The sequence below is a fragment of the Falco cherrug genome, chromosome 3 (assembly GCF_023634085.1).
Source record: "Falco cherrug isolate bFalChe1 chromosome 3, bFalChe1.pri, whole genome shotgun sequence".
NCBI lineage: Eukaryota > Metazoa > Chordata > Aves > Falconiformes > Falconidae > Falco > Falco cherrug.
The window spans coordinates 102,052,925-102,074,200 of NC_073699.1; the positions used below are offsets into that span (position 1 = coordinate 102,052,925).

Here is a 21,276-nt window from a genome sequence, read left to right on the forward strand (position 1 = left end):
TGTGTCCAGCCAGGCGGGGGCCTGCCAGAGCCGGGGCCGCCGGCCAGGGGCAGGGTGCGCGGGGCCGGCACGGAGGCGGCCGAGTCACCGGGCGGTGGCTGCGGGAGGGAGCACGGGGAGGCGTCGTGCACACGGGGGCAGCGGGAACCGCACCTAAGCGAGGGAGCAAGGGAAGCCCCCGCCCTGCCGCTTCCTCCCCGGCGGCCGAGGCAGCGCGCCGGGCTCCCCGCCACAAGGGAAGGGCCGGCCGAGCTGCCCTGAGGGCGAGCGGCGGCGGCGGCCAGGCAGGCTGAGGCGGCACCGCGCTCCCGCAGCCAGCGGCGGGGCGGGGGGAAGCCGGCGGCCGGGCCGGGCCGGGCGAGGCCGAGCTGCCCCAAGATGGCGGCCCGCGCCAGGCGGGGGGTCTCCAGCACCGCCACCGCCAGCCTGTCCCCGACGGGCCCCGCCGCCGAGGGCCGGGGGTCAGGGGCGGTGGCCTGCGGCCTGCTGCCTCTGGCCCCGCCGGGGTGGGCAGGGGAGAGGGGTGACTGGAAAACAGGCATTTCATTCACATCTGGCCAGCTATTTGTGGGAGTTCTTACTAAAGGGGTCAGGGTTTCCCCCTCTCAAGAAGAAAACTGGCTTTTAATAGACCATCCAGGACAAGCTCACGAAAATGTGAGGCAGCTGGCCCAGCATGGCAGTAAGGGCCTCACCAAAGGCAATTTCAGCAACACGAGTGACTGCTTCAGGCTCCCTGCACTGAGTTCTTTTCTGTATTCCTTTGCTGATTCTGATACACGCTTTCCCCACTGGAGATTTAGTTACTTGGTTCCCGATTTTTGCCTTGCCTTCATCATTAACATCTAATGATGACCACTTGTGTGTGCAGGATGGTCCATGTACAAAGGAAATGAACCACTGAAAAATCATGCCTCCCATTATTTAGTCTGTTTTTACTTTCCTTGTCAGTTGCTAAAAGTACCACCTGAAAAGTGGATCTTTGTTCCAGGTTGCCTGTAGACATTTGCTGTTTACGTTTCCAGAGAGTCAGAAATAAAGCTGGACTGTGATCTTGCAGGGAAAAAAAGTTATCAGTGAGGTTGCAATTAGGCTCTTGGACTACACAAATTAATTGCATATATGCAAGGGCCACTGATATATATTCTTATTTAATGTGCCTACTAACTTGATGCCCTCTGAATGTCTTTTTGAGATGGTATGTAAACATTAGAGACACTGTTTGGGTGCTTCTCCTCCATCCTACCATCCAAATGGGCAAAACTGGCCAGTAACACAAAACTAAACTATGCTCCCCTGGTATTTGGGGGTAAGTTTATTTAGTTATTTGCATTTCCAAATAAATTTCCAATTATTTCCAAAATAAAGTATTTTCAGTATTTCTATCATTCTTTGGCTGATTGAATCTGCTACACTTTGTTCTCTTAAGAATCTGTGATCTATCACAAGAGCTAATACCACTTCTGTTGAGCTGGTCCAAACCTGCAGTTCTGTCTGAATAATTTTAGTTAATCAGACTCCGAGGTGACTTGCTTGAATTTCAAATATACCATGAAGAGTAGCCTGATAAATTAGAAGAATATCCTTGGGCACAATTTATTTTTAACAAAAATACATCAACAGAATAGAACAGGAAAACAATAGGCAAAAGAAAATAACCCGTTTGTGGCTCAAAGACTGGGTTAATGTTGCACTCTTTCCTAAGTAAGTTTTTGTAATTCTACATAGTAGATATGACATAGTATATACAGATATACAATAATATATATACTTAGTACCAGATCCAACCTCTACCATTATCAAAAGACTCCCTTAGATTTCACACATAAACATATCAGATCATGATATCATCCTGATACCATTTTCATCTTAAAAAAATACGTAAACAAATGATCCAATTGCAAGTTGCATTTTCCTTGCTAATTCTCAGCCAAACATCTCCAGATCGTCCAATGTTTAAGAAGTAACTTTGGGTATTGCATTATCAAAATAGTAGACTATTTTTTAAAAAAAATCTCCTTAGATTATTAAAAATTGTAAAAACTCAATCAAGCATGCATCTTATGGACTTATTCAATGAGCAGATGTGTCTCTGATGTGTCCAAACAAATTCTGGATACAGATAAGTTCTCTTTACTTGAAAACACTTTAGGCACGCTTGGGACATGACTTTTGGCTACACTTTTTAATGTTTTGCTCTTTCCAGGAAACTGCATAATAAAATACAGAGACTTTGATTCCACTGTGGATTTTTGCCACACCTTGGGTACAAGAAGCTGTGAAACCTGAGAGAAAATAAATAGAAAATGCCTTAGATTCAAACCGAATTCCTTTAACAGCCTCTCTGCCCCACAGACTGTCACCAGACTGTAACTGGTCTAGACCGTCCTAGGTGGAATTGTTTAGTGTAAGGTAATGTTTGTTCTTCCAAATGGATTTTAACACATGTGATGGAAGGAATTTTTCTTTCCTTTTATCTTACCTCCTTCGATTGGAGAATTGCCCCCCTGCTGTGAGTTACAACAGGGCAGTTAACCATTACAGAAAGAGCAATTTCAGGGTGTGGGAAGCCAAATATGCTACTGTTATTGGTTAACAGTTAAATTTCACTAGTTGCTGCTGGATTCCTTCTAACTAATAAAGGGGAGAACTAAGCATTTACTGTCCTCGAATTAATGCTGTTTAACATTGATCTATTGCAACCTGAAATTAAAATCGTGATTAAAAATGTGGTTATGTGTGAAAATGAAAAATGCTGCTGACCTTCACATCATTCTGCAGTCAAGCAGTGCTATGTCAACCATCTGCTATTTTGTGCCAGATTCTACCACTTTTGGTGATCTTAGGCCTAATTTGCAATCAAACATCTTTGGCATAGGAATAAGCCACAAAGTGTTTTACTGGCACACCCATTTCGACACTTGTGCTACTTGTCTTTACCTATGGCCATGCTAGTTACAATCACTTTTGTGGATTGCAATAAAATATCCCTTAAACAGTACCAGAGCACTGCTGTTGTCCAAAACTGAGAGAACAGTATGAATCCTTTGCAGAACTGCAATGAATTTTGCCCATAGTTTAACCTTTACATAGCTAATAGCTGTGCCTCTAAAGACTTCATCTTTCAAATTCAGCTGCTTTCACGTCTGACCTCTAGCCTTTTACTACTGCTGCAGGGGAGTCTCACCCTTTTCTTACACTTAAGGCAACAACCTTCAAATCCAGCCCCTGAAAAAGCTGTCCAGCTCACCGTGGGCTACAGAGCCCACTATTTCACACCAGCCTTTTCAGAATGAAAGATTTTATTTTCTTCAGTAATAGAAACAAAACAAAACCAAACCAGAGTTTTTCCATTTCAGTATGAAGTCACCATGTTTTCCATCTTGCTTAAGTACAACCGCTGCCTGAAAGCTAAGAGAAGCTCAAACGCTTCAGCCCGTGATAGCAGGGCCTTCATCCATGAAAATCCGCTCCTTCTAGCCTTGCCAGGGCCTGACCTCTTATCCCCACTATTGTTTCAGTTTCTAAGCAATCTCGTATCACATTCCCAACAGTAACAAGACAACTGGCCGAACGCCCTGACACAAATAAGATAAATTCAGAGACACATAATCTCTTTATGATGGAGTAATGTCAGACCTCTCATCTTACTTGAGGTGGATGCATGAGACCACATCAGTCAGGTCGTGTGTCGGGAGCTCATGATGCACCTGAGGCCACGTAACAAGCACGCGTTGGGGGAGGTGATGAGAACAGAGCCATGGCATAGCAACACAGCATCAAATAGGGTCACTTTTTCTGCAGCAAAATGCTGTGAGGTCTCTGGCATTTCAGGACCAGGAAAGATTTTGCAGCTCGTTGCAGGTCCCTGGTAGCACAGCTCATTGACAGCCAAACGTGAGGGCATGAAGACAGGAACATGTCCTAGTGTGAAGAAATGACTGACAGAGTGGACAGAGCAGAAAAGGATAAATGTTCTAACCACAGAGAACAAAATTCAGTTTGTTCTATGGCACACAGTGCTGAGAATGACACTTAATAACCACCTTGTGCAGCTTATCTAAAAATCAGACTAAGCGATAGCAGCCACTTTATTCCCAATTATAATTCTCAAATATTTGGACTGTCTGCATTGACAGTTTAAAGTACATAAATACCAGGTGGTTCAGTTCTCACACACACAAACTAAGTAGAAGAAACAAAGTACTGATGCACTGATGCAGTTGTAGATTTTAAAACACACGTTATAGCAATTTCACCTACTTATACAATTGCCAGATCAAAACCTCCTTAGAATACCAGGATCAATTATTTTTGCTTTAAAAAAGGCATTAGATAATCACAGTTTAAGCTACAGCTTTTTGATGTTTTTCCTAACAGTGTTCTTGAGACACCTGAGATGATAAAAGGTTGCACAGGGGAAAGGCTTTGGCAGACCCCTAGAGGCACATGAGGAAATGGTTCTTCACGGAGAAAAATTTCACAGGCGTTGCATAAGTAGGGAAAAAGCTGGAAAATAATCTTTCGTGTGGTCTTTATATGGAGTAATGAAAGTGAAGTCATCCTTTCTAGGCAAAAAAATCTCATTGTGTTACTGTAGCTACCTTTGATCAAGGCACCTGAGATTATCAATTAAGTATTCCTTATTCATTCACATCAGAGAAATTATTCTATATAGAATGCTATATTTTTAAAGTTTTCCATGGGGTCTTTCCTGTTCTCTCTGTTCTTACTCAGCTGCGCTCATCATCCCCAGACACTCACCTACTGTGTGGAAGCACACTTTTTTTTTTTTGTTAATTGTTTTTTGGCTTGTGGTTTGTTGTGGTGGTTTTTTTTTTTCCTCAATGTGCATAAAATGAGGCTCCTGAAAGCTTTTCTTTTAGGAGAAGAAACAGGTAATGCGTTCAAACACATCTTTGTATATAAACAGGATTGATTAAATGTACACATCATACGCTGGGAGATAATTTCTCTGTAGTGAAACACCTTTATGCCTTTCTACCATAATTTTACCAAAAAGTTCTCTGAGCTTTTCTTCAGCGGAGATTTATAAGGGCTCCTCTGGTGATACCTACAATTTCCTTCTCTTCCTGTGTGTTTTTCTTGATCTTTCTGTTCTTTCTTTTCCACATACCCCAGCTGCAATCAGACCAGTCCCTCATGTCAGCACTGACAGTCAGCTGGCACTGGAACTAGTTCCTTGCATCATTCGACCTCACAAATAGTTTGTGTTTTGGATGGCAATTTCATGGCTAAGCAAGCCTGTGCAGGAGCTAACCTCTCACTTTGGCTGAATGCAGAACAGCCATCATGCCCACCCATGTCAGTGAGCTTCTTCCACAAACAGCAGATGAACTTGACCTGTTATTTATTTGATGAAATACAGCAAACTGCTCCCAAAGTTTGGCACTGCAGGACAGACCAGGTACCTGATGTGCAGGCAGCAGAAGCAACAAGCCGCTTGTTGGTATTCAGAGCTGCAATAACGAGATGGCAGTTCCAGATCCCCAGTTAGCTTTTGTCAGCAGCAGCAGTATAAAATTAGACATTCTGTGCTGCACAACTTACCCCGGGGTTCCAGTTCACCCCTCTGAATGAGAGGTGATACTTGGTTATTGTCTGCCCTTCCAGACCATGTCAATGATGACTGATAATGCAGCTGTAATGAGATACAATACCAATACTTACTGGTTTATTGCCCTATTATATTGTACATATCAAAGTTCGTATCAATATATATTCAGTGTGAAGTTATGTCATCTTATCTCCAACCCTTCTGTTGTGTAAGCAGCTGGAATAACAGATGGACAAAGGAAAACAAATAGATCAGCCCAGGATCTTTTCCCTTGCTTTACTGAAGAGTGTGAAGTGTCAGCTGTGACACTGCAAATTCATTAAATGTAAATTTCTGGCAGATGTTCTTCAGCTGCTTCCCTAGCTTTTGCATTCCAAACCTGCACTGTCAACATAAGCTGCTGTTAGTTGCCAACAGTGGTGCATGTTTGTTGCCCTCTCTCCTGCAGTATTTTCTGTGCTGTCTGGCATTTCTGAAATTTGGTTAAGTATCTCTGACACCCAGGAGTATTGCGTTAGCCTTGTATGTATTGCTGCCTCCTGTGATTAACCAAAACTAAAGTGAAAATAGGCCATTTAACTAGATTTCAGCTTTTTTCTTAATCTTTAAGGGGGGCAATATTTGCATTCAGGCATGCTTACCTTGATGCTGAAAACCTCTGATGGCTTCAGTCTGCATGCACATGCTGCATGTAACTACTAAGGAACTTTTTATTCTTAATTACTTCCTTGTGAAGTCATTTAACTTTGCACAAACCATCCTTCTGATTCTGTCCTCGTGAATCCACTTTGAACAAGGGCTCATCTGTGCATGTTAATGTATGTACATACAAACCCACACAGGTGATGTGGTGTAGGGAAGGAGGGGACAGTGTCTGCCCTTGGGTGACTTCCCTCTAACTTACAGCCCAGCTGAGAGCAGAATTTGGTGCTGACCCCCTTGTTTCCAAAGCTCAGCCCCATGTTCAGGACAGCGTTCAGGTTTGTGAGCTCCGGTTGGGGCGGCTGATACAGTGAAAAACCTAGAACTCTGCTGCAGACAGAAGTTGCATAGATAACAGAACATTAACACCCCAGAAAGAGCGAAGGGTGGGATCTTAGTGCTTAGCGCTTCGAGAAGGGACAATTAGTATCGATGTAGATGAGCCCAACAGGAATGTAAATAAGGAGCCTTCTGACGGGGACGTGCTAACTGCTAAAAGAAAATAAACCAAGGTAAAGTAATTGTGGTAGTAGATCAGCAACCTCCTACTCACATGGCCCCCACGCAAAGAAGGTGGATCCCCTGTCTGGGGATCACACTGATATAGATTAAAACTAACCCAGTGGGCATATATTAGCTTGACATGTTTAGAGAGGACAGTAAGGAAGGCCTAATCCTTAGCTAGCAGATGTTTTAAGACAACGGAAACTAAATTACAAAGACTGCTAATGTATGCAAAGATAAACAGGAACTTTAGGTAAGTGCCCAAGAAGATGAGAAGTACATCTTGAAGAGGTGCCAGAGGGAGGAGGTTCTGAATGTTCAGAAACCTTATGTATATGCATGACTTTGTATAATAAATATCGGGCTGCTTGTTGAAATGGTGCGCAAGTAAGGAGGAGCGATCCCCCTTGCACCTGGTACTGCAATAAACATACGTGCTTTGTAACTCTGCTCGAGTTGTAGAGCTTGATTCTGCACATCACAGCTGTGCTGTACAGATCATTTAACGAGCAGCGTAATCGTGTTTGTTATTGCCCCGCGCAGTAGTAGTGGGTAAGTACTGCCTTTGCCAGACGGTGATTTGGGGCAAGCACCATCCATGGGCAGCCAACAGGAGGGTTAATTTTGCAACGGGGGCCACATGCTGTGTTGCATGAAGCTGCGTAACCTCCTCCTCGAGCTCTGCTGCTGGAGTCATCATTCAGTGCCCTGCAGGCTGGAGGGATTTTGGGGACCTGACCTCACCAGCATAGAATGGCTTTGTTCGTTAAGCTCGTCTGCACACCATGAGCCAGGGTGCTTGGGAAGACCTGTGCAGCACCTTGCTTCCCAGGCACGCTCGTGTTGCTAATTTGTCCTCCTGCGGGGCTCCGCACAGGCTCTGCTGTCAGGCCGCCCGACGGCCCAGGGAAGGGTGCTGCTGGTGGGGGGTGACCCCGAGGAAGGGTGCTGCTGGTGGGGGGTGACCCCGAGGGAAGGGTGCTGCTGGTGATGTGTGACCCCAAGGAAGGGTGCTGCTGGTGGGGGGTGACCCCGAGGGAAGGGTGCTGCTGGTGGGGGGTGACCCCGAGGAAGGGTGCTGCTGGTGGGGTGACCCCGAGGAAGGGTGACATGCCCGTTTAAAAGTGGCGTGTCACAGTGGAAGTGGGTATGTTATTGATCGAACTTTCACATCTCAACCAACCCGCTTGTCTCTCTCGATTAGATAAAGCCAAGTCTATTTTAGATAAGTAAGGCAAGGAAATTTAATTACACGAACTTTTAAATCTCCACCAGCCAGCTTGTCTCTCTATTTTATAGATAAGTAGGGCAAGGAAATTTAATTGCATAAACTTTTAAATCTCAACCAACTAGCTTGTTTTTCTATTTTAGATGGATGAGTAGGACAAGGAGATTTAATTGCATAAACTTTTAAATCTCAGCCAACCAGCTTGTCTATTTTAGATTTGTCTATTTTAGACAGACAAGTAGGGCAAGGAGATTAAGTTGCAAGACCTTTACTGGGGGCTGAATTCTTCTACTCTCGGGGGAAAAAAAACAAACAAACAAAAAACCCAGAAAAAAGAATTTTAAAGTACCCCTGTCCTCAGGCGGCCGAAGGCGGCAGGGCAAACCCGGGCCGCGGCGAGGCCCATGCGCTGGCGGCGGGAGGCCGGAGCGCGCCCGGGGTGCCCGGGGAACACGACGCCGGCCGCCCCGCCCCGCCCCGCCCCGCCCCGCCCCGCCGGGCTCCTCCTGCCCGCGGCTGCGCGCTGCCGGGCGGCCGGGCTGCGCGGGCCTGGGCGGCCGATGCTGCGGGCCGGGCTGCTCCCCCGCGCCCTGCGCCGCCCCCGCGGCTGGGCGGGCGGCGGGCCCTGCTTGCGGGCCCTGCTGGGGCTGCCGCCGGGCCGGGGCTGGGCCGCGCCGGGGCCGGGCGCCCGGGGCCTGCGCTGGGCGGGTAAGCGGCCGGGCCGGGGTTCCCGCTGCCGGCCCCGAGCGCCAGGCCCCGCCGGGCCCGGTGCTGCGCGGCGCCCCCGCAGGCCCCGAGGTGCGGCCCGGGGCGAAGGGTGGCACCGAGGCGGTGGCCGGTGCGCGGGGGCGCCGTGCTGGAGGTGGAAATGCTCTGTCTTTTTTCAGGTAGATTCTACCAACATGCCACGACAGAGGCCTCCCAGGCCACCCTCGCCAGCGTGTCCCCTGTGTTTGCAGTGGTGAGTACGTGCGGGCGGCCCCGCGGAGCGCAGCTTGTGCAGGAGGATGGGCTCCGTCTGTCTTTTCTTGAAGCATCGTAAGAGCAGGCGGGCTCATCTCTCCGAGAACATCCCTAGTTCTAAGTTGCTGGTGTAAAGTACTCCGACTTGAGGAGCAGTTACGGTAACAGTGTTCATCACGATGTTTGTCTAAGATCCAGCATTTGCTGGAAGTTCTCTTGCCTTGTGAAGGCTGAGAAGGTCTCTCGTTAAGCTGGTCAAGGCTTGCTGATGCCTTTTAGAATTACTATTTTTGTGTCTTGGTAGCTGCAATTCTAAACAACGTAGGATTTGGGGAAAAACAAGCTCGCCATATGTTCCTTTTTAAAATGAGTTTGAAAGCCATTTGCAAGCTTGATTAACATTGTTAGTACATGCGAGGGAAGGTGAGGCCTCCTTGTTGAAAGCAAAGAGCAGTCACTCTGTATCAAGATGTACACACCTACATCCTTGTGGCTATGCAACCCCAGCTGCAACTCCACTGCAATGTATGCTTCGGTATGTTTAATTCACAGAAAGTTATTTTTAAAGCTGGTAATATGGAGTTAAGCTACATGGCTGATAAGCAAAACAGCAAACTTTCTGATTAAACCAGACATTGTAGTTTTGGGTTTTTTTAAAAAAAAAAATTACTAGGAGATGCAAGTGTTAACTGATTAATCTGAATGACAAATGCTAAAAGAAGGAGGATTTATATGCCAGTTACTGGCTTATTAATAGCCTGTTAATGCAGTACTTGACATGAGCACGAGGCCTAACTACCTGATTTGTGGTACTTTTTAATATTTGTAAAATTTTCAAATTGTTCCAGAGGAAATAGAAAAATTTGTAATCCAGATTGTAAGATGTCCTGCTTTTCTTTTCTCCCTGGTCTCCAGTGATAGGATGCATGGGAATGGTTAAGAGCTGCACCAGGGCAGGTTTGCACTTGAAACGAGGAAGAATTTCATTACCAAGAGGGTGTTCAGACCCTGGCACAGGCTTCCCAGAGCAGTGGTCGATGCCCCGTGCTGGTCAGTGTTTGAGGCATTTGGACCGTGCCCTTAATAACCTGCTTTAGCTTTTGGTTAGCTCGGAAGTGGTCAGGCAGTTGGATTCGACCGTTGTTGTAGGTCCCTTCCAACTGAAATAATCTGGTCTGGTCTGTTCTAAGTCTGATCCTCTGTAAATCACCTCCTTCCCAGTGTTTACAAAGGACCATGGTCATGCAGATGACACTGGTTTTCTTTGGTGTGTATACAAACACAGTGAAATACATGGCAATTTGGTGCAATGTTTTTCTTAACTGGGTTGAACTGTGAAGACAGGGCATGAAAAGTTGCTTTTTCTTCATAAGGTGTTTGTCATTTAACTTCCAGGCAAGTGCAAACAATTTTAAAGTTGTTGTTTTATAGTAGCTCTGTGAAAAAGTTACATTTGTTTCCATTCCTTTAGATGAAGCTTGACAAAGAGGGAAATGCTACCTATTCTGGTGAGTTTTCATTGTATGTTGGTTGGTTGGTTTGTTTGTCTTTCTTCCTTGTCCAATAAATAAGAGCCCAATTGGGAATCTGCATGGGGTAGAAAATGTGTTTGGGTTACTTCCCTGTGTTTGAGATGTTGCAACATTGTTTCTTTTAGCTGCCTTCTATTGGTCTTCATAGTATCTTTATTGTTACAATTTTTTGTATATTTTTAAGTAATGTTTTCAAAATAAGGTATACCATCTGTCACAGGACGGTCATTTTCACTTTTCCCTTTTTGACCAGCATGCTGCTTTCCCTGCTTTGTTTTTCTGTAGGATTACATGAGCTTTCTCAAATAAGTCACTCAGTTTCTTACATGAGATTCGTTGTCATGGCCAACTTTTTCACTTGTATCTAGAATTTTTCGCTTTCCACTCACTCAAGATACAGTCTTCTAAACTTTGTGAAAAAATAAATTACATTGAGGAATCAATGGGAGGAAGACTGTTTTAAAGGTAGCCTGGCTTTTGTTTTTTCTTTTGCGGGACTTATTAACACACTAAAATGGTATTTCAGAACATATATGCTTGTCTTCTAAATGTCTTCGTCTAAAAATATTTTTATGACAGAAAAGAAGAAAACAGAATTGTACCAGGAATTGGGTCTTCAGGCTCGAGATCTGAGGTTTCAACATGTAATGAGCATTGCAACTAGGAACAACAGGATCATCATGAGAATGGAGGTAATGGTTTCCCTATAGCTGAATCTGAACTTGAACTGTGCCTTACTGTTCTTGCAGTTGCATTTTCTTGCACAGTTCTTTTAATACCAGCTTTCTGTGACGTGCAGTCCAGCAGTAAATGTGTCTTTGGAGCTCTCCCTAGCAATCGGAGGTACAGGTTCACCAGCAGTACATATTAATGACTGTTGTCCTAGCTGAGCATTGGAGAAACATTGCAAAGATTGTTACAGAAGTGGAGGCTTACGACAAGCCTCTTCTCAGTCGTACCACCACTAACTAGCACAGTGCTGTGTCTGAACTGTGGGAGATCACTAGTTTGCAGTTAGCTTGAGATTCTGTTATTTTCCTGCTGGAAAAGACATTTGAAGAGTGGGTTTATAAAGGCCTAAATTATCAAATGCACTACAGGGATTACAAGAAGTCTTTATTGAGGGTTTTTTTTCAGACTCCTATATGTACTGTCTTTTTCAGTTCTTGAAGGCTGTCATAACACCAGAGTTTCTTCTGATACTAGATTATCGTCATTTAAATCTGGAACGCTGGCTCATCAATGAACTAGCAGCTCAGCTGGCTGGGGAAGGTCAACTAGTTACATATTCCCTGCCCTTTGAATTCCGAGCCATAGAAGCAATCCTGCAGTACCGGGTGAGCTATCTCATTTTTATTTAAGTTGTTTTGGAAGGTGTTGCTTCCTAGAACAGTATGATTTTATTCTCGTGTTAATATTTATACATACACATTTGTATATGTGTTCCTCACTTACTGTAGGAGCTCTTTTTTATTTTGCTTTTGTTGCTTTAGTATTTATGGGTTTGTGTGTATGTGTTTCCATTCCTTTCCCAAGAAAGTGCTAATTGGATGCGATGGCTTCACCATCCTTTGGACAATTAAAAAACGGGTCAGGGTACCTTTCTAGAGACATGCTGTAGCTGAAATGGAAGTCACAGAAAAGCGCTGAGGATTTTGGCCTCTTGGGCAGCACTCGGTTGACAATTTCTAGCTATCCTTAAAAATACATGCTTGTTAATGGCAATATGACATTTCTAGTAGTATTTTAGCTTTATCAGCCTCATTGGTGTGGTTGTTGCTGGGTTTCAGTTCAGTGCAAATTGCTTTTATAAGATACTGGTTTTTGCACTGGCTTTACCTTGTAAGTGATGTACGCATAGCAAGTATTTCCTGGGCGTTGGAAAGCCGGTTGTGTTAACTGCCTATTACTGTGAATTCTATGTTCAGAGACCAGAGTCAGTTGCCCAAGTCATTCTAAAGGGATTGCTTTAATTCTTATGAAGGATCATGTTGTTGTCTAGATCAGCAAACTGCAGGGGAGACTTAACACTTTGCAGCCTCAGATCGTTGAGACACTGGAAGCTCTAGTGGACCCCAAGCTTTTGTCTGTGGATAGGAGTAAACTACACATTCTCCTGCAAAATGGCAAGAGGTAAATAAGAGTAAGCCGTGAAGAGACTAGAAGATGACCATAGAAAATTATGTGCAATTAAATGTTAGAAAAATGGTACATAATGTTAATTTCCTAGATTGCTGTCATGCTGGGTTGTGCATCTTCTTTGTAAATTTAAAGATCAGTATATGAAATACCTAGTGATATGGGGAAAAACAGAAAAAGGGTAATCTATTCCAACTTGTCAGAAATACAGTTGAGCTTCTTTGGTAGCATCTGGCAGAATGAAATAATACCTAACAGAACAAAACAACATCACAAAAATGTTCCCCATAATGTAAAACAAGATTAGGCTTTGGATTTATGCTTTAAGATAACTAGTACTAGCACACTGTTACCTGGTGTGTTAGCCTCTCTGAATGACAGTGCAAACAGGCACTCACTACCCACTCACAGAGTGCTGGTTTTTCCTGACTTAGGAATACAGCCAGAAAAAAACTTTTGAATCCTTTTTAGTGTGTGTCTGTAGCTCACTGATCCCCAGACAGGTCACTGCCGCTGCTCAGTGTGCATGGCCCATAGAGGATTTTTTGAAGGAGCTTGTAGAACCCTGCAAGGAAGTCTTACCTGGCTGCTCCTGCTGGCGAGGGTGTTGGCTGGCAAACTCATTTAGAGATTACCTTTCTGCACTGGTGCCGGTGGGGATTACTTGATCTTTTGCCTGTTCTTTCTTCAGCTTGTCAGCACTGGAAACAGATCTTAAAGTTTTCAAAGAAACAATTCTGGAGATCTTAGATGAAGAAGAATTAATAGAAGAGCTCTGTCTGTCTAAATGGACTGATCCACAAGTATTGTATGTATACTTGAAACCACATACATTTTTAACAGTGTGCTTTGTTTAAGGAGAACTTGAACACTGTACTGGGTGTTCCCTGCCAAAAAGTGGAAAGAAAAAGGCTTCCTAATTTTTTAAAGCTCTAATGCTTGCTACTTCAGAAACCATTGTCTTTACCATGTTGGAGAGGGACTCCATTAGCAGTAGTCATATTATGCAGTTTCAAATAGTTCTTGGCATAACAGGACCGCTCATCTAGTATGTAATGGGATGGGAGCAGGATGGCATGAGGAGAAAAAGCAAAGGTTATTTTTCAATGCAGACTAAATTCTGGGAGAATTTCCCTCAGTTTCACAAAAAACCCCAAAGAGGCACGTTTTAAAGCTTGTCTTGAATAGGTCAGACACCATACTTCTGTTGTTAGACGTGTTATGAACACCTTACTTCTAGCTTTTTCTTGCCAGCAGAACCTGAAAGAAAGACGCCCTGGAGTGATCTTGTTGTGCACCTGAAAAGCAGCATTTCAGGAAAAAATATACATGCAGAAATAGTCCTATTGCACTCTCTCAAGTTCTGGTGAAAAGACAGCACACAACAGCAGCAGCACCAGTTGGTTTAACAAAAACTGAAAATCAAAAAGATAATGTATATCAGATCCCATCCCAGCATATTTGGGCTGAATTGTATTTAAATCTTGGGTATACAGACATGTTTTATGTTTAAGCATATTAACAGAAGCTACATTTCAGGGTGCTTTGCTAAGTTGCTGATTAATACTTTTGCCTAACGTTGAATGTGGCTAGGAATACTGTTCACACAGTAGTATGGGTTTGAAAACAGGAGATAGTTTCTTGCCCTGCAGAGCTTAGTCTAAACGTGCAGCAGAAACTCAGCATTCCAGAAGTGGGATGCGGTTTGCTTTTTGGATGCCTCTGCAGGAGCAGTATCAGGAGGGCTCTGAATTCCAGGCTGCTCCTGATGCAGCAGCTGGTCGGTCTTTGTCCTGGTTTTGCTCACAGCCTTCCTTCGGACTTAATACAAACTGCTGGCAAGTCTCTTGCCTCATAGTAGGCAATGTGTAGGAAACATCTAGGAAGGACCAAAGTCACCTTGTACTCTCATGCCAGTAGACACCTGAAGTCGTCTCTTCTTTCAGACACCGTTGCACAAGGGTAGGAGAGGTGGTGGGAGCTTTTGTAGAGTGGTAGAGCCACACTGCGGGTCGCAGTGAGGCAGTCCGTGCAGGAGGAAATGCCAGCTACAACAGCACGTTTGCAGGCAGGCTTGCAGTGTGTGGGCAGCTCTCTTGGCTCCGGGACTGATACAGGTGCTGTGTGGTATTTGATGGACTGGAGAAGCCTGAGAAGGTGTGGAGAGTCCCAGTTAGGTGTATAGGTGCCATCAGAGATCATCTGCAGCAGGAATGGTGGGCTGAGCCCAGGGCAGGATGACGCAGGCATCGTGCCTGTGTGTGGAGGGATGGCAGATTGTTGAAGGCTCATGAGACAGCCGGAGGCTAGTTAAGGAAAGCAGCTCGGGTGGCAGTTATTTCCAAGTCCCTGTGCCTCTTGTTTCCCTTTGTATATCCATAGGGGAGCTGATGTAAAACGAAGTAAGACCTTGAGCTGAATCTGTAATAAAGTAGATAGTGCTCTAAGGCTTTCAGGTCTGCAACTCCTCTCACCTGCGTGCAGTAAAAGCCTCAGGGTCTGAAGGGCTTTAAAATCAGCCTAGCTAACTCAGTTTCTGGTCCATAAGAGAAAGAAACTAGGGGCTCTGTTAAAGGTCCTCAGGGAGCATATGTCAGTTGATTTTTAAGATGTATCACTTACTGTCTTGGAAAACCATTTCAGAGAGATTCCTGGTCAGCAATGCCAGGAGGAGATACTTTGGTCCCTCTAGAGAAATAAGGTCACACTACAAGAGAAAAATTTATGTAGAATCTTCCTGGCTTTGCTGCTAGTTTGAAAGCTCTTGTGAATCTCGGGTGCCTCAGCTTTCATCTGCACAGTGAACACTGCCAGAAACGTGCACACATGCTCCAGAGAAGGCTGCTGCACCAGCAGCTGGACCAGGAAGCAAGATGAAAGTTCCTCAGAAAAATTTCACTTAGGAGAGCAGCATCTTCCATTTGATGTTCACTCTTCAGCTCCTTCATGCTCCCAAAACATTTCGCAGTAATTACTGTGTATAGCTGACACACCTTACAACTAAACTATTCTCATAAACACGTAAAACATCTCCTTCACTGTGTAGTTGTTTGTGTGCTGACTTTTGGTTATGTTTTATCCTTGGAGGTTTTGCTTGCACTATTACCAGCTTCCACCACTTGAGGGCACCGAGAAATTAAGCATCTTCTTTCAAAACTGTTAGCCCTTTATAGTAACTTAATAATAATATAAACTTTGTAAGTAATATAAGATTTATATAACTTTATAACTTCTAATATCTGAAGAAGTAACATTTGTGGTGGTGTGCATGCCTTGAGCACAGCAAATGCTAACTGCTGTACTCAAAATAATTGAGTGCCTGTGCTGATCAGCTGATAGATATAAAAATGCCTTTTATTTTAAGCTGTTGGTATTGATGGAAGTTCCTCACTGAAAAGACTGGATTTTGAGATCTGACAACACTGTTGTTGGCTGTTCCCTGCAACTCCTATGTGCCTTGTCTTAATACATCAGTAATACACTTGTATACAACATGTAGCTAACCAGAAAAATATAAATTGTTGCTCACAGTGAGGAGAGTACATCTGGGATTGACCATGCAGAGGAAATGGAGCTGCTGCTGGAGAACTATTACAGACAAGCAGAAGATCTTGCAAATGAAGCTCGTGAACTCAGAGTTCTGATTGACGACTCAGAAAGCATAATCTTTATCAACTTGGACAGGTTAGCTGCCCTCTCTGTTGGACTGCCTGAGCAGAATTCAGTGCTGCCTAGTCTTTCTCAAATCTGCCTGCAAGGAAAGTTAGGGAATTCCGTCTTTGTGAGGGTTTGAATGGACTTGCAGTAACAGCACGAGAAGCTGCGTTGTGCTTTTCTTATCAGTGAACTTGACAGAGCAAAGCAACAAGACACCCTAATCGGTGTGTGGAAAACCCTCCTAGCTAGGCATCAGCTTTCCCTAGCAGGAGAAATCGGGCGTCTCGTAGATCCTTCTGGGGAGCTGTTCACTAAAGGGCATGTCTGCAGATTTAGGGGCAAAATAAAGTTCTGCTCAGGAGAGTTTAGTCCTAGGTCAGCAAAACTGAATTATTGAAGAGTCTGGCTAGGCTGCTCAGGTGTTCAGTACAAGTTGCGTTACCACTCTGTGGAGTAACTTTGTAGTGAGTATTTTCTCTCTCTGTATGTTACAGTTTTCACTACTGGTCAGCTTTCTTACTGAAAAATGATTGTAGCTTGCATTTGCAAGCACGTGCCACTCACTGTCTTTGAGGTCAGTGTTTAATAATCCTCCTCTTTACTGGGGAGTTACCTGTAGAAGCAATTGGTGGATGCTGCACCAGGAAACCACAAAAATCCTTTTGGCGTAGACTTAAATATGGAATTCTCTAAAACTGGGTCAAGTTTATGGTCTGCAGCATTTACCGGCCACATCTTTGCAAGTATATTTGTTTGCAAGGAACAGAATATTTTTGTTGTGAATACAAACATAGAAATTCCAGGCAGTTAGTGGCGAGAGAACACAAATTTCTGTGAACATTTACTGTTACTCTGTGTATATACACCTCTGAGAAGTTGAGCGATGCTGGAAAATCTGATGATGATTAAGCAGAACCTGCTGCCTTAGAGGTATCCTGATGCGGCAATTTCAGAACAATAGTCTCTTTGTACTGTTGTTTCATGAGCTTTGTGCCTGGGTTGCCTAATGCCAGCGTGGCTTCCTCTCGCTGTTTGGTGTTGGTGTATGCTGTATGGAAGCTGAGAACTGAGGCAGCAAATGAATTTTTGGGTTCCCCTTAAAGATGTTTCTCCTTTCTTTAGCCACCGTAATGTGATGATGAGACTGAACTTGCAGCTGACTATGGGGACTTTCTCTCTCTCTCTTTTTGGACTCATAGGAGTTGCATTTGGTATGAACTTGGAGTCATCTCTCGAAGAGGTAAGGAATGAGTGCTGCTTTTATTAGTGACATTAAACATGGGCCCTGCTCCTGTAGTGCTTTTTATATTCAATATTTCATTTTTTTCTATAGGTAAAGCTCCAGATTTACATAATTTAGTCCACTGATTCATGTGTTCAAACAGTCGCTGCACAGTATTGCAGCCTTTTTTTCTATGTAATGTCCACAGAAAAGAAATGGAAAGACAGATTTATGGTTGTATAAGGACTGATTTAAAGCATTATTAAGGTTTCTTTAATGATCATCTGTTCTTCCGGAAGGACTAGCTCTGTCTGCCAGATACAAGGGTCTCTGGCAAGCAGCCGGGGCATTTCCAGCACACCAGAGGGAATACTCTACTGTCAGTTACATGTTTATACCTAGACTGGGGGGTACAAATTTACACTTGCACGTGCTATCTTTAAAACAAAAAACCCAAAGGAAAGCAAACACTTCTTCCTTTCCAAATCCATTAAACAGAAGAGTTGAATTTTCAAGCTTCCTGATGAAGCAAGGAAAATGGCATGGGACAGTAAGAGAATCTAAATAAAATGCTTTGCTGTGAAACAGCCCTTTTCCCAAGGTGGGGCCTGGCTGTTGATGGTAGAGGGTTTACCACTTCATCCCGTAAAGGAGGAGAACGCTGCTGGGGGGTGAGAGATTATCTTTGGGTAATCACTTTTCTGAAGATAGAGTTGCCTGACTAATGGGAAGGTTCTGTTGGTAGGACCCCAGAATATTTTGGCTGGTGACAGGGATTATATTTCTGGGAAGCGGTCTGATATGGCGACGTTTGCTTTCCTTCCTTGGGCGGCATCTGGAACCTCCGCTACCTCCTCACGTACGTATGGCTGCCTGGGGTTTCTGCTTCAGGCTCAGCACGTATGGTCCGTTTCTAAAGCGGGAATCATGCCGTTGTAGAGGGGTGGGCACGGAGCATGGGGGAATTCAGCTCAGTCCTAGCTGGATTGAATGAAGTGGGAATCCCCAGCACTGGCAGAGAGACACCTGAGCCAGTTGGCCAGAAGCGAAGCTGCAGGCTGTTCCTGGGACGTGCTGCATTTACTTTCACCTGGCAGCCCAGGGAAGCTGAGGCCAACGGTAGAAGCAGCCCTCATTCGCCTCGGCCGCCGCAGTGAGGAACATAACTTCTGCTGCTCTCCTCCCACCCACGCGCTAACGCTGGATCTGTAGTCCCCGTCTTGTAAAGAGAAGGTAGGGAGAAAAGGACGCTGAGGACAGGTGCTAGCTGTAACATCTCTGGAGGGTGCTGCCATGGCTGTGATTCCTGGCTCCCAATCCAGGGTTAGTACTGGCTCTTCCCATGCCCACCAGCTGTCTTTGCCCCTGGCGCTGATGGCAGCGCAGCACCCTGTTGCACCAAGCTGTGCAAAGATTTCCAAGGAGACCGTTTTCAGATGACATGATTTTGAATGGGTCGCTTTCCCTGCTGACGACCTCCTGCCACAGCCTGTGGGACCGTGTTGTATTAGCTTTGTTGTGCACTCTGCGATTTGTAACAGGAAAGTATCAGTGGATTCAAAAGTTAAGTTGCTACAAGTGAGGAAAGAAAGGCAGCCCCAGATAAACTCCGCTGCTTCCTCCCTTGCCCCTACCGGGCAGGCGCAGCCATTTGTCGGGGACTGCTGGCTATGGCTACAGCTACCTGGACTATCCTCTGGTGTCGTTCGAAACCAGCTCCAGCACGTACTGACTCTGGCTTGGAGAAATGTACTGAAAGGGATGAGGGAAGGAGAAGCCAGGGAGAGTGTTCTGAAAATCAAGAGGAGAAAAATCAGGGTTTGGGCCTCTGTGAAGCTTTATTTCCTTCTGCTGCATATAGACCAGCTTCTGGTGTAATCACAGGGTGTTTTGTATCTTGCCTAGGTTCCTGCAGTTCTGAAAAAAACCCAGTCAGCAGCTGGAAGAGTGGAGATAAAGAGCAACCTTAAAGCAGAAACATTTGGCCTGAGCAGAAGCACATTAACAAACCAGTAGGAACAGCAGGACTGAAGAGACTTTTACTGTTACACAGTGTTACTGTTACTGGTCACCTCTTGCACTTGTTCTTCCTTACTGAAAACTGCAAGAATTTCTAAACTTGCTAATTTAATACATATTTTGTGCCAAAACCTATGGTGAGATGTTAATGCTCACGCACGAAAGCCAAGAAACACAAGGGGAAACAGTGACGTGCTTTTCACAGCCGTCTCGCCTCTACCCCACTAATTTTCTGTATCACATACATGTACTTATTTTTTGGGCATTCTCACTGTAAGTGTTGCTGTCAAATACTTCTTCACCTAATGGCCTTTCTTAAAGAGAACAGTATTTCCAGCTTCAAAGATGACAACAGTCAGCAGTCATCAATAATTCTGGTTCTGAGCTGAAGGTTTAGGAAGCTGACTTAAAATGTCAAAGAAAAATCCACCCAAAAAGTGGCACTTTTTTAATGCCCTATGTTATCGCAGAGAACACATTTTCCAAAGCGAAAAGCAAATCTGCATCTCTTGAAGCCCCGCCTCACAGTTGGCAGTAACCAGAAATAATAGTTTCCTTTATTTTGAGTGAGCAATAACAGGCTTGGAAGTGTAGCTACTTAGCTTGGGTATTCCTTAATGATTAATTTAGGCCCAAAACATATCTAGTTTTAGTAACGGAGCACATTGATTAAGTGTTGGGTGGCAAACACAAGTGTGCATCGTCAATGTGCACTGATAGAGCTAGCTGCAATTTAAGGACTGGTAATAATCAACAGACTGGTTTGGGGGTTTCTCTTAGGCTGGGCCCTGCTTGCTCTTTCTCTCCGACAAGACACAGCACGGACTAGCCTGCGCCATAGTAAGTAGCCGCGTTAGTAAAGGGTGTGGAAGCCTGGTGTCCTGTGATGGGCTGAAAGGAGGAGTAAAAGTCTTGTGCCCACAGTTTGTGTTTTTTCTTGGGACTTCTCTCTGAACTCCTGAGGGTGTTCAGAGAAACTGAAACCTGCCTGAAACTCTGGCAGGTTTCCCTCTGTCTGTTGAGGGAGCGTGAAATCCTCCTACGTCAGGTCTCAAACTGTCTTGCTTCTTGTTTGGGTTTTTTTTTTCACCTCTCTGTACCATACAGTGAGTAGCTCCTTAGGTGCCACCAGATAAATCACTGTCCTGGCAGGGGTTGAAAAGACAGTATCTGTAGCTGTGAACTTTTTTACTCGGGACTAACGAGTCAAAAATGGAAATAAAAAGGTATGTAAATTAAAATTATGCAGGCCTGTGATCTTAGTCTGATTTAAATTGGTTGTACGCATTTACTTTCAAACAGTTGTTCTTGCGCTCTATGTGATTTCAACTGTAGATGTAAAAGACATGTGAAGGTGAGAAAATTACTGGGGTTTGTCGTGTTTTTGAATTTTTTAGCTGTATTTTTTGGCAGCCTTTTTGCCGGCATGTAGAGATGTAAAAAACCCTCTAAACTGAGCAATCCAGTGGAAAAAAACAATGGCTCCTGTAGGTGGGCTGGTAAACCCAGGAGAACCCAGTGTGTGGAGCGATACGGGTGCGGATGGTTTAATCAAGTTGTTGTTGCATTAGGCCAGTACTGAAACACACTGCTGAAGCCTTTGGGAAGCTTTCACGTCAGCTTCCCGAGCCCTGTCTTGTGCGGAGAGGCGTCTGTGAGCGGTACTGACTCCTTTTCCTGTACGTGACTGACTGAAAGCACAATAAAAGCACAGAGACACACATCTTTTATA

The 21,276-nt window shown here is 44.6% G+C and overlaps 1 protein-coding gene across 2 annotated transcripts; it reads left to right on the top strand.

Moving 5' to 3' along the window:
• The first annotated feature begins 8,557 nt into the window (after window positions 1-8,557).
• On the top strand, window positions 8,558-20,788 carry MRS2 (magnesium transporter MRS2). 2 transcript variants are annotated; one of them, XM_055706281.1, is made up of 11 exons: window positions 8,558-8,720; window positions 8,900-8,973; window positions 10,447-10,483; window positions 11,087-11,199; window positions 11,671-11,844; window positions 12,510-12,640; window positions 13,338-13,454; window positions 16,178-16,330; window positions 17,426-17,543; window positions 18,271-18,384; window positions 19,431-20,788. In XM_055706281.1, exons 1-11 carry the CDS (start codon window positions 8,573-8,575, stop codon window positions 19,539-19,541), a joined length of 1,290 nt encoding a protein of 429 aa, XP_055562256.1. In that variant the 5' UTR covers window positions 8,558-8,572; the 3' UTR covers window positions 19,542-20,788. The 2 variants fall into 2 exon arrangements, with proteins under 2 accessions (XP_055562256.1, XP_055562257.1); XM_055706282.1 differs by having other exon boundaries at window positions 17,503-17,543.
• Window positions 20,789-21,276: the final 488 nt, after the last annotated feature.

Bases quoted from the DNA above. Each gene is read 5' to 3' on its own strand.
- MRS2 (XM_055706281.1), top strand. From the start codon at position 8,573: ATGCTGCGGGCCGGGCTGCTCCCCCGCGCCCTGCGCCGCCCCCGCGGC. The intron at 10,484-11,086 runs GTGAGTTTTCAT...TTTTTATGACAG, and splicing joins GGGAAATGCTACCTATTCTG to AAAAGAAGAAAACAGAATTG. The intron at 17,544-18,270 runs GTAAGGAATGAG...TTCTGTTGGTAG, and splicing joins TGGAGTCATCTCTCGAAGAG to GACCCCAGAATATTTTGGCT.